This window comes from Hypomesus nipponensis, chromosome 6, assembly GCF_054491055.1.
Source record: "Hypomesus nipponensis isolate SF chromosome 6, ASM5449105v1, whole genome shotgun sequence".
Taxonomy (NCBI): Eukaryota; Metazoa; Chordata; class Actinopteri; order Osmeriformes; family Osmeridae; genus Hypomesus; species Hypomesus nipponensis.
Window position 1 is genome coordinate 9,310,146 of NC_140366.1, and position 12,969 is coordinate 9,323,114.

The 12,969-nt window shown below is 46.9% G+C and overlaps 2 protein-coding genes across 3 annotated transcripts in view; both read left to right on the forward strand.

Moving 5' to 3' along the window:
- Positions 1–25: 25 nt before the first annotated feature.
- acbd3 (acyl-Coenzyme A binding domain containing 3) lies at positions 26–8,483 on the forward strand. Of its 2 annotated transcripts, none has more exons than XM_084700586.1 (9): positions 26–131; positions 537–893; positions 2,709–2,850; positions 3,216–3,356; positions 3,918–4,076; positions 4,259–4,433; positions 4,540–4,786; positions 5,418–5,708; positions 5,831–8,483. In XM_084700586.1, exons 2-9 carry the CDS (start codon positions 617–619, stop codon positions 6,043–6,045), a joined length of 1,647 nt encoding a protein of 548 aa, XP_084556712.1. In that variant the 5' UTR covers positions 26–131; positions 537–616; the 3' UTR covers positions 6,046–8,483. The 2 variants fall into 2 exon arrangements, with proteins under 2 accessions (XP_084556712.1, XP_084556711.1); XM_084700585.1 differs by having other exon boundaries at positions 27–131; positions 5,415–5,708.
- A 786-nt stretch (positions 8,484–9,269) lies between these two features.
- nhsl1b (NHS-like 1b) overlaps positions 9,270–12,969 on the forward strand; it is a 92,401-nt gene continuing 88,701 nt past the window's right edge. Inside the window, 1 exon segment of the mRNA XM_084699913.1 lies at positions 9,270–10,463. Within this exon segment, the coding sequence (XP_084556039.1) occupies positions 10,133–10,463 (331 nt within the window). The 5' untranslated portion in view covers positions 9,270–10,132.

The following is a 12,969-nucleotide window of genomic DNA, read 5'->3' on the forward strand; positions in this document are numbered from 1 at the left end:
CAATTAATTAATTAAATGAAATGCATTAGAAAGTTCAGTTGTGATTAACTCACAGACTTTGTGGTTCGCAAGGCCCGCATTCAACATCAAACACATTCATGGCAGTTTTAACGTTGCGACATAAAGACAAGGTAGGCAATGACTCAGGAGCTCTCAGCCATTCCTAGACTGGACATTTCACACCTTGAGTGGCCACTAGGCTATCTATTGAGACAGAATTGGAAATGGCCCCGACGAGAGAGATTTGCGAAGATATGCCAACAATCAGCGTTCGCTTTATTAAGTTGGTCTACATGTGTTGCTGTTTTAAAACCAGTCTAGTTTATTAAATGCATGTAGGCTAATCTCTCCCCCCCACCAACCCCACCCCTTATGTGTGCACTGGATGTATATTTTGTCCAAAACAAATCAAAACTTCTGACAAAAGATCGATGTTATTCTGGCATTTGTTCAAATAAATCCAAATTAATAATACAAATAATATAAATAATTATACATGTGACATGTTGCTTAGTTACGCAATGTTTCTACGTCAGTACTTTACGTCTCGATCTGCGAGAACATCCGCCTAACGAAAACGGAAGTAAGTACGTGGCCGCTTCAGCTGACATTCTGCATGATGGCGACAGAGGTTCAGAGCGGCGACCTCAACAATGGCAGTTCTAGCCGGCTCGAGGTCTCAATCGACGGCCTCACCCTTAGTCCCGACCCCGAGGGTGAGCAAGAACAGGTCACGGAACCTGACCCAGAGTTGGCAGAGCAGAGGACCGAGGAGCAGACAGCCACCGAAGGCGAGGATGGAGAGGAGGGCGAGACTGCCAAATCCACGATAGAGAGGAAATGGGGCTTTCCTTTGCTGGAGCTTTACGGACTAGCGCTGAAATTCTTCAAAGGTATAGGCTGTAGTTACTGTGTATTCCAATTTGGGGACTAAATAAGGCATATTGAAATGACAATCGTGTTTCACCCAGGAAAAACGTAATACCTAGTAGCCTATGTTGGCCAGTAAACGTTTATGCATGCTAGGTAGCTAGCAGTCGGATCTGATTGCATACATGGGTTGTTAGGCTAGGCTAGTTAGCCACAATAGTATTCCTTGCTACCCCAATACATTCCTATAATAACGTTACAGTAGCTGCTACCTTGCTCTAGCATAACATTACGTGCAACAACTAGGTACCAATCGAGTTTGATTAATTCCATCCACTTACTATGGTGCCATACATCCACATAACATGCTAACCAAGATAGCTAGACGAGCATACGTAGCGTTAGGCTAGTGGCGCTAATTAAATTAGCTTCTGAATCGAAATTCTGTCTATCTAGCTGGTCAGCTGCCTATTAAAGATTATATTTGAAATATTATTGTATAGTATCCTTAAAGCTTCGACAAGCTTAAATGATGTAGGTGAGTGTAGGAGACATTAACTTGCAGCATTAATCAAAGTGGCCACGTAGTAACCGACTTTATGGTGACCCAGAAGCTTGTTTGGTAAGTTGGTTGACGACACGCACACACCCATCTGTCATTCATGGCCCTGCCACCATGGAGTGAGTGTTGCTTTACAATCTCTCTCCCTACACATGCTTGTCCCAACGCCATTATAAACAGACACACGACACACACATCGGGCAGCGACACAAAATGATTGCCTGTACCATTCATTATTTTTTCAAGCATTAACCGTGTGTAGGGTAGTTTTTCGAAGCTAGTTCTTGATTAACCCTGGGCTACAGGCATGAACGTTTATGGATGCTTTACTGTATAATTGAGGTCTGAAAGCCTGTTAATCTGTAGCTTTCCCACGTGTTAAGTGCTCCAATCAACGGGAAAGTGCAAGTGCCACTGTTTCCTTCTAAGTGATCCAGTGTGCATACTGTATATTTCACAGCCAATGGAATAAACTGGGAAAGGGGTCTGAGCCTGCAATGCTCATGTTTCAGAAACCTCTCCATTCACATTCCCTGCATGTCTGTTAATGTCCAAGTGTAAGTGAGCTTGTACTATCCATGGCTGTGTATCACTGCTACTCATCAAGCATTGGCCTTACAGGACAGGGATAGGAGAAAGGTAACTGCTAAGTCATCTACATAAAGTAAGAGGGCCAATAGTGTGTACTCTAAAAAGACGGATGCAAGCATGTCATTTTTTAGTTTAATGAGTAGGAAGAAGTCACAGCTAAGGAGCAATCCCTCCATGTTGTGTAATAAACATCTCAGTGTTATGTTGGATTGGAAAGGAGCAGTACAAGAACTTGGCCTATGGTGGTCATTTCTTTAATTAGCCTCATTGTTTTTGGTGTGGGAAAATCACTTCAGAAAATGTGCAAGCCGGGTTCGCCCATTAAGTTATTCCCACAAGTTTGACCCTAAGGGTATTTCCTATATAAACATATATTGAAACTTGTTATTTGACCTGTTTTGGTAGAGGCCCGAGGCAATACAAACCCAATGTCCGACATTCAAAGATGATTGTTTCTGACATTAATTCACAATCTATGGTAACTCAGCGTCATAATGTCATAGTTAGTCCCCATAAGTAGTCTTCCTGTAGGAACTAACTAGCTATAACCCATCAACTGCATTTCAGGGTTTGTCTAGACTAGAGAAAATATAAACTGTAAAAGTCTGTTATGTGGACACTGCAACAATGACGTCTCCACTTAATCGGTGTTGAGTTTAGAGCTGTGCTGTGTGGTTCTCCTCAGACAAAGATGGCAAGGCCTTCCACCCCACCTACGAGGAGAAGCTCCGCTTGGTGGCGCTGCACAAGCAGGTGTTGCTGGGGCCCTACAACCCTGAAGCCTCCCCTGAAGTTGGCTTCTTTGATGTTCTGGGCAACGACCGCAGGTAAACAGTCTCTTTCAAGGAGGGAGGGAGTGAAGGAGCGGAGGAGGGCTTGGCTGCCTGTGTGTGTGATCTTTGATCTCTGGTGTGGGCTTCAGCCAATGTGCTGTGCTGTGGTTTAGGTACACTGCAGGAAATGCAAGGAGCAGAGCTTTTCCCTTCCTCACCATACTATCAGTACTTTAAGCAAGTCAGCAACTTGCGCTCACATTTCCAGTCCCTGTTCTGGCTGAAGGGTTGGAGAGTTCAGAAAGTCAGCAGATGCTCTTTTAACCACATCCTAAGTCTACGCTGAAAACTCACCACTGACTCCCCCGCCATCTCTTTTTGTTGTTGTTGTATCGTCCATTTCTTCTCCTTCCCTCCAGGAAAGAGTGGGCCACCTTAGGGAACATGGAGAAGGAGGAGGCCATGGTGGAGTTTGTCAAGCTGTTAAATAAGTGCTGCAACCTGTTTGCCCCCTACGTCACGTCCCACCAGATCGAGAAGGAGGAGCAGGAGAGGAAACGGTGAGGTCCGGCAGCTCAGGGGCAGAGCGTTCCACTGCAGATCTGAAGGTCGCAGGTTCGCCATGAAAGTTTGCTCAGACAAGGAATTTGCTTTGGCAGGAAGGAGCATACAATAAATATATAGGAAACTTAAATTTAAATATGTGGTCTAACTATGCTAAGGGTACATAAACTAGCAATACTAAGTGGAATAGAATTAAAATATACAATAAAATAAATCTCCCCCTGTCCGACACTTTGGATAAATCCACTTAAATCTGCTAAATTGACAAATTGTTATTTTACGCCATACACAGATTTCGAATGAAGCTGTCCAGGCAATGCTACTTTGGTGTGCGAAAGATATCTGGCGATGCGAGCCGATCGAAATAGCTGGCACCGTTTCCTGTGCTTCCTAAATACACTCTGTATACCATTTGAAGTATATAACAGTGTAAATGTACAGAGAGGGCAGCCAAAGGTGAAACCGGAAGTTGACCTTGTGTGTGTGTCCAGTCGCCATTGAACTGCCATCTCACGTACGCGTGTCTGTTGCAACGGTGTTTCACCCCCCTGCCTCAGGAGGGAGGAGGAGGAGCGTCAGCGCAGGGAGGAGGAGGAGAGGGAGCGCCGGCGGCAGGAGGAGGAGACGCGGAGGCGGGAGGAGGAGGAGAAACTGAAAAGGGCAGAGGAAGAGCGGAGGCAGGCCGAGGAGGAGAGGCTACGGGTGGAGCAACAGAAGTAAGTGTGTGTGTGTGTGTGTGTGTGTGTGTGTGAAAGGTGCCAGGGATCATCCGTGCTCATCTCTCCACACCTGCACCTCTCAGCGTTTGGAATTCTCCCTTTCAACTGCACTTTTTAATTTGATGTTTTATTATTGATGAGCGTTCATCTATTTCTTCATGGATCCCCTCCCCCCCCAGACAGCAGATCATGGCGGCTCTGAACGCCCAGACGGCGGTGCAGTTCCAGCAGTACGCTGCCCAGCAGTACCCAGACAGCTCGGAGCAGCAGCTGGGCCTCATCAGACAGCTGCAGGAGCAACACTACCAGCAGTACATGCAGCAGCTCTACCAGGTCCAGCTAGCCCAGCAGCAGGTACACACACACACACACACACACACATACTGTACAAGAAACAAACATACTCAAAACAACTCACTGCCCCATAAAGCCACTAATCACCCCCCCCCCCCTTTTGTAGGCGGCGTTCCAGAAGCAGCAGGAAGATGCGGTGGCCCAGGCCACCCTGGAGGCCGGTGGAGAGCCGCCTGCTGCTGCTGCTGCTGTTGTTGCTGCTGTGGCGTCTCCCCCCGCCGTGGCAGCGCCCCCTGCTGGAGAGGAGGCCCCCACGCTCAACGGCCAGTCAGACTCGCACTCGGAGAGCATGGAGATGGAGCCTGAACCTGAGCCCGCTGACGAGGTCACGGAGAATGGGCCGATCAGTACAGGTAGAACACACACACACACACACAGAGGGCTTTGTTCCGAGCCAGAAACTCTAGACTTATCCCCTTGTGGTCTTGTCGATGGAAGGAGAGGTTATAAGTAGGTGAAAGTGATCTCTCCCCCAGCTCGTACTGTCTACGAGGAGTCGCCATTATCCATGCTGCACATGCAGATTTGGAATGGAGCCGTGTAGCTAGTCTCATTCATAAGTAATGGCGTCTTTCTTTATTAGACTGTGTAGTGTCTCCCAGTATCACATGCAGACACAAGATGTTTTGGGAAGCATGATGTAAAAACTCTTCAAACTTTTTCCCTCCCTCCCTCCCTCCCTCCCTCCCTCCCTCCCTCCCTCCCTCCCTCCCTCCCTCCCTCCCTCCCTCCCTCCCTCCCTCCCTCCCTCCCTCCCTCCCTCCCTCCCTCCCTCCCTCCCTCCCTCCCTCCCTCCCTCCCTCCCTCCCTCCCTCCCTCCCTCCCTCCCTCCCTCCCTCCCTCCCTCCCTCCCTCCCTCCCTCCCTCCCTCCCTCCCTCCCTCCCTCCCTCCCTCCCTCCCTCCCTCCCTCCCTCCCTCCCTCCCTCCCTCCCTCCCTCCGCCCCCCTTCTTTCTCATCCCCTCCCCCACCCTCCCTCCAGCAGGCCCCGACTCCCCGCCCGTCATCGCGGCGCCCTCCATGTGGACGCGCCCCCAGATCAAGGACTTCAAGGAGAAGATCCGCCAGGACGTGGACAGCGTGATCACGGTGGGCCGGGGCGAGGTGGTGACGGTGCGCGTGCCCACGCACGAGGAGGGCTCCTACCTCTTCTGGGAGTTTGCCACCGACCACTACGACATCGGCTTCGGCGTCTTCTTCGAGTGGACGGACGCGGCCAACGCCTCGGTCAGCGTGCACGTCAGCGAGTCCAGCGACGAGGACGAGGACGAGGACGGTAAGCACGCTCTCACAGGCCCCCCCACCCCCCACCCTAGAGGAAGGCGCTGTAGGGGCGTCGTGAGCGCCGAACGTAGTAAAACCCGAAACGCCTTCTGCTGCTTCCGACCCCCTCCACAGGCGACCCCCCCAGCGAGGAGGAGAAGGCCAAGAAGGAGGCGGGCAAGCCCCAGGTGGACGAGATTGTGCCGGTGTACCGGCGGGATTGTCACGAGGAAGTGTACGCCGGCAGCCACCAGTACCCGGGCCGCGGAGTCTACCTGCTCAAGTTTGACAACTCCTACTCTCTGTGGCGCTCAAAGAGCGTCTACTACAGAGTCTACTACACCAGATAAACCTGGGGACAGACTGCGAGATGTGGCGCGCGTGTGGGAGAGGGGGTGGTCTGTGTGAGTAAACGGTGTGTGTGTGTGTGTTTGAAAGTGGGAGGCGGAGAGGGGAGGATGCCACAGAAAGTGTTCTGGACGACACCACCAGAGGGGGACGAAGAGACGCACCCGGAGCCTTAGTTAGAAGACGGGACTGTGGGTTTGTGGTTTTTGTGTGTGTTTCTTTGTGTGTGTGTGTGAATACATGTGGGAGTCCAGGGGAAGAGTTATTCCTTCAATGTATTCGCTCGCCCCTTTTCTCTGAGTCTTGGACTATTCCAGGACTCGGGTCTCTCTTGTGTTTCACTCCCCTCTCCCCCACTATCCTGTAACCCCCCCCCCCCCCCTCCCTAGCCTGTTGTCTTCTGGGTGCTGCTTCTGTCTGAGTGAAGCTGATTAGCGTGAATACGAATGTGGCCAGCCCATTGGAGGGTTGATGTGAGCCAAACGTCCAGCCGGGGATACGCAGGCATACTACAGCACCTATGCCTTTGGTCTAGAGAACAGCCCCTCTTAGGCCCCCAGGAGGTCACACACGTCGAAATGGGATGGAGTCTCTGCACCCAGTCACATCGCCAGTGGCAACACAACAGTGGAATAGAGTTCGGCCCAGTCCCAAACTTGCCGCTAGCCTCTATATCTAGTACATTGGACATCTGAGACTAGGATTGGACAGTTGTTTGCAGTTCAAATGTCACCTCAGTTACAATACGTTAAAGCCGGTACCCGTTTTCCTTCCTGCTAGAACAATCCTCTCCGACGTGCAGTGTGCTAGAGTAGGGGCCAGTGGTTCAGCGGTTGCGTTGGGCTCTGTTTGGGCTTGGGGGGTCTGGGACTGGCGGTGGGGAGGGTGGGGAGTTGTCTGACTCGTCCGGTGAAGGCCTCGTAAAGTCGGGCATCTCTAAAGAGCGCAGAACGGGCGAGGTTGTTCAAAAGCATTTAATACATATTTATTATCCTCCCTCTCGTGTAGAATAGGTATGCATATTTTAGTTGTGTCTGCACGTTGCTCCATCGGTGTACTTCATCTCCAGACAGGAAGCCCTGTGTTGTAAGAGTCCACCAAGGATGTTTTCCAATACTTGTAATGTTACCTTTTCCATGTTACCTTTCCTTTGTGTCTACTGCTAATCAACCTCACACCTTTTAGATTGACCATGGAGGTCAGGAGACGAGGTAAGGAGTCCGGTCGTGGTATTGGAACACATCTGCATTGTGGTCTTAGGACCGTGGGCTCTGTTGACCACTGAAGGTTGTGGAGTGGTCAACCTGATTTTGGACCCCTAACTGACAGCTAACAAGATGATGTCATGCCTTTTCCTTTGGTTGTGTCACTGTTACATTATCTGTCAGTACTCCCTCAGTGGAACAACTACTATTTGCTGGACTCCTGGATTGATCTCTTCATTTCTAGGGATGGATTCAGATGGACATCTCAAATATAACACGACTAAGTTGTATCACTAACCTAGAGATGATCTAGGTCTCATGTCATTGGTCAAGCTATCAGTTATTAACCACGTTTTGTGTTGGACCTCCTTAAGCTGGTTTTGAAGTTGTTACGATCTCTAGTTGTTTGTTTCTTTGCCATGCGTTGTGTTGTCCAGATTGCTCGCAACCATGTCATCTGCATGCTTTGTGTATCACTTGAAGTCACAGAGATCTACCAGGGGGTGTTGGGAGTCACTTTGACGTGTGCTTCACCTCCTGAGAGACTCATGGTTGGAGAAGAAGCTGTCTCTGGAATTGGAACCCTGTTCAGGAAGACGTTCCAATTCCCAATCCCTGATTGGGTTTCAGAATGTGAGACTTCCCACTAACACTCATTTACCATGATTTGACGGTGTTCATAATTGGCGTTCGGTGAAATCAGGCAGGAAACAATACTCAGTTAGACCCCGGGCTGATTCCAGTCCACGCACTAGCGCCCTCTGCTGGAATTGTCTGATGGTGGAATCGTTTGTGTCAGGATAGGAATTCGGTTTAGGTTTTGTAAATGTCCCAGAATGCCACTTGCCATGGTGAAATCAAGGCTTGGAGACAGGTATCCAAAACCAAGCTCCCTCAATGTGTAATGTTTATTTACTTCTTCTGAGTCACCAAATGGTAAAGGATTGATTGAGATTGTTTAAGCCTTGTTTGTAAATAATTATATAAATGGGTTTATGTAAACTTTGAAGATGACCATAGGTTGAGCATTGATGCACTATAAAGTATAATGAATGAGAATATAATGTACATTTTACCCCAAAACGGAACGTTTGAAATGAAGAATGCTCAAACCGATTGACTATGACATGACAGAGAAGCTCATCTTTTTGTATTGCTTTAACTCATTTTGATCTATATGGGTTTGAGGATTTCTTGGGCATATATTTAATCTTGATTAAACCTATGTTCAACTATCTGTGAGTGGCTCTTTTAATTCCCGTTTATTCACGTGTTCTGTACCTATCTTGCAAAAGTGTACCCTCATACACTTGGTTCATATTTATACTTTTGTATATTATGATCAAGCACAGCCACAACTGGCTGGGCGGCCCACTTTCACACAGTGACTGAAGGGAGCTTTAGTCCCAAAGAAAGGATTTAAAAATGGAGGTTCAAAACATTTAAAGCTGCTCTAAACAGTTGGGATGGGTATAGCTCAGTGATGAGTATTTGAGGATCTAGAGGTTGCAGGTTCAACCCCCTATTTTTACGTGGCTTTGGATAAAAGTCTGGTGAGTGAATCCATCATTATTAATAAAAAAACATCTGCAATCTGAATGATTCCAGTACAATGTTGCGTGACTGTTTAACAGATCTCTGTGGTATTTTGTGGTCAAAGGATTCACCAGGTTTGTTATCATTCTCAGCACAACCAACTGGAACACTGTACCAAAGGGAAATGACTCATGAAAAGAATAACAGAACCAGCCATCCTGTCAACCACCCGTTCACTGCTATCTCTGTAGTCATGAGGAACAGGGCAACACTGATAGATTTATCCTCCCAAATGTTTTACATGTTTTTTTTCATGATGGTTTCAAATAAGAATTTCTAGAACTGTTGTGGCAAATACGATGCTGTGATTTGTTTTGTCAGCACAGTGGCCTTGATTTTTTTAAATATATTTTTTTAATGTATAATGTCCCCTGTCACCACTAGGGGGCATACATACTAAGTTTTACGGAGAAACATTTTGAATAAAATTCCTGATCAGAACAGTGTCAGGAATGACCCAACTTTGTCAATTGGACATTGCTCTATTGTGCTCAGTTGTCCATGCACACACAAACTGTCAGAATCTACTATTGATTGTTAAGCCGTGGGATTTTTTTTATGCGAGTTTGAGTGGAGTTTGCCAGGAAACACATGCAGGAATGCTGCCAACAGCTTAAATGTGCAGTGTAACGAGTGGTTCGTGTTGAAATAATTTCAGGAATGCTAGTGTCTATACTCTACACTAAACCGATAAATCTACCTATAACTTGGCAAGAGGATCATATAACGTATGTTCTAAGAGAGGCAGTTTGTGTAGCTGCAGCCACCAGAATATAGAACACAACATCTTTACTGAAGTTTCAACACAAGAACAAATAAGCAGTAGGCCTACGCTACACCAACGGTAAGAGTCAATAGTAGGATGGTGGCCATTTGCTCAGTGCAAATTCTTTATGGGTAGCGAAATCCAGTCCTGATTTTTCATTGAGCCGCAGCTCCATTCAAGCGAGAGTCAGGTAAACTTTTCCTCCACATCCCAAGGACGGCCTGTCGGAATCCAGTTCCAGTTGCTACAGGTGGTTCCCCTCCATGTTTTATATATACTTTTCTACTTTCTTCTGGGCGAGCGGTGTTTTTCTGCTGGTGTAGTTGAATATGAATAGACTTTGGAGCAACGACTCGAGTAGCCTACATCTGAAATCGCATCCTTTGAAAAATATGGCGGGATATAAAGATCATGTAGGTTCCCAAACAAAAACAGGATCAAAACTGTTTGTTGGATTTTAATTTAGGCTATAAAGGCACGAACAGCCGTTTTGCGTTACAACCTCGCTGGATATCGTTAAAAATGCCTTTCCACCAAAGAACCGTGGAGCCGCGGCGCGTGAGTAGGTTGCCCCGAAGGGATGGGACACCCGGTGAAGATGTGGGCTACGTCGTGCTGGATGGGCGCAAACTTAAGAAAAATGTGCTATTTTCGTCTTTGGATGAAGTTTGCTGTCATACAATGATTAATATAATTCATCAACTTTCCGACCTATCGAGAAATGCAAGCGACATATTCCTTGGGATTGAAATGGAAGCTGGAATGGTGTTTCAAAGGTCCTGCAGGATTCAACAACGCCTGGAAACTTTACAGAATACAGTCTGCAAGTTCGACCACAAGAAAATCAAAATCCGTAAGTAAAATCAAAACAACAATGCTAGTAAACTATCAACAAACAATGTCGTTGTTTGGATACTTTCTGGCTGCTCAAAGCAACATTGTTGGCAGCCCCAAACCAATAAGTGCATTAATTAATGGAACATGTAAGCATCTAAGATGTAAATATCCTACAGTTGTGTATGGAACAAGGCCTACTCAAGTAGTTTACTAATTGACCCATTGATCATATTTGTCCTATTACTTTTGTTACAGTGTATGATTATTTAATGTAGCCTAACAACATATAACTAATTAAGGGCTAAAACACAAATTCTCATGAATAATTAAGTGATTGTGACAGATGATGTCAAAATGAAAACATAGAGAGGGCGTGACACTGTCGCGTCAACACATGGTTGCCTATAGGAGATGGACTTAACGTTTTTCTACGGACGTGGTTCCCGTCAAAAGTGATGGATTCCCTGCAACGCACTGACCATCTGCGCAAGCATGGGGCGCCTGTGGCGACGGCTTCAAAGCAACATTTGGACTTCGAGGACATGCGTGTCTGCAAAGTCTGTCACTTCTAAGATAAGGAGGGAGAAATGAACAATGTTGTATTTGAAGAAGCTTTTGCTAAGACTGCTGCATTCACTAATGTAACCAGATCATGTTGACTAAAACGTTGATATGATGTAGGCTTTGAAGCCAACTTCTGTCACCCACGTTGAGATGTCATTTTAGGCCTCTCTGTTATAGTGAAATAGGTTTGGAAATTCACTGTCACTGTAACTTACACTGACTGATTAGTGTAAGTTATTATCTTATTACATTGATTGAGTTAAAGTGGCTCTTTTATATTCTCGAAATAGGTAAATGGATACGTCAACCTCAAAAGATAAGCTGACAAAGGCTGGATTGACCATTTGAAGTTTGCTCATAGTATTAGTTATTTAATGGGCCCTCTGACCAGCCCTCTTACCCTGATCAACGTTTGTGTTGCCTGTTAAGGGATGATCATGAGGCTACGCCTTGACAAACTGCTTCTTCTTTAGGCCTATTTATGTCTTCATTAGTTACTCAATATAATTGACACACACGCACACGCACACACACACACACACACACACCCTGTAGCTCACTGAGTAATGTTGAATGATAAGTTATGCAGACAGCTTCCAGAGCTGTTTGTGTGTGACAGAGGGGAAGAGAGGGGGTTATAGAGTAAGCTACAGACAGTTAGGGGTTGAGCTCCCTCGGTAAGCTGTCCTACCCCTATCCTGCCCGTCCCATGTGTCACTCATCATCTTGCCCCTCTAGAAATCTGCTTCGAAACCTTTTGATATCAGATAGCTTCTTTATGGGTCACATAGCTTTTGGATACCAGATCCTCTGCTTACTTGTTAAGTAAGTAAGAAAATGCCAGTATAATAATACCATACAGAATATAGGCTATACTCTGCTATGTGTCACTAGATACGCCATGTACCCAATCCGTTATCACCCTATTCTCCACAGGATGTATCTCAAAAGTACATTCACATGCACACGCACAAATGACCATTTATCACAAACAGCTGGCAAAGGTAAACCTTTCCTCTTACAGTGTTCAGATGTGCCCTGTCTTACAGTGCTCAGATGTGCCCTGTCTTACAGTGTTCAGATGTGCCCTGTCTTACAGTGCTCAGATGTGCCCTGTCTTACAGTGTTCAGATGTGCCCTGTCTTACAGTGTTTATGTGCCCTGTCTTACAGTGCTCAGATGTGCCCTGTCTTACAGTGCTCAGATGTGCCCTGTCTTACAGTGTTCAGATGTGCCCTGTCTTACAGTGTTCAGATGTGCCCTGTCTTACAGTGTTTATGTGCCCTGTCTTACAGTGCTCAGATGTGCCCTATCTTACAGTGCTCAGATGTGCCCTGTCTTACAGTGTTCAGATGTGCCCTGTCTTACAGTGTTCAGATGTGCCCTGTCTTACAGTGTTTATGTGCCCTGTCTTACAGTGCTCAGATGTGCCCTATCTTACAGTGCTCAGATGTGCCCTATCTTACAGTGTTCAGATGTGCCCTGTCTTACAGTGTTCAGATGTGCCCTGTCTTACAATGTTCATGTGCCCTGTCTTACAGTGTTCAGATGTGCCCTGTCTTACAGTGTTCATGTGCCCTGTCTTACAGTGTTCAGATGTGCCCTGTCTTACAGTGCTCAGATGTGCCCTGTCTTACAGTGCTCAGATGTGCCCTGTCTTACAGTGTTCAGATGTGCTGTAAAGAGAGAATATCTCTAAAGCCTATTGAGGTGTGTCCCTAATCCTCCCATTACTTCTCTCTCACTCAAGTCTCAAATGTGGTTGAGAATCCCAGGGCAAGTTCCGGGGTTCCCGTGCTGGTCTGTTCAAGTTTTCAGACAGTTTCAGACAAGGTGTGCGAGCGGGCGAGAGACGGGTGAGAGGGGAAAGAGGGAGGACAGGAATGTGGTACCACCTGCCCTGGAGGCAGCCTTGCATGTTTAGAAGGACTGCTTTAGGAGCCATTACAACACAAATG

Bases quoted from the DNA above. Each gene is read 5' to 3' on its own strand.
- acbd3 (XM_084700585.1), top strand. From the start codon at position 617: ATGATGGCGACAGAGGTTCAGAGCGGCGACCTCAACAATGGCAGTTCT. The intron at 894-2,708 runs GTATAGGCTGTA...GGTTCTCCTCAG, and splicing joins AGCGCTGAAATTCTTCAAAG to ACAAAGATGGCAAGGCCTTC. The intron at 3,357-3,917 runs GTGAGGTCCGGC...CCCCTGCCTCAG, and splicing joins GAGGAGCAGGAGAGGAAACG to GAGGGAGGAGGAGGAGCGTC.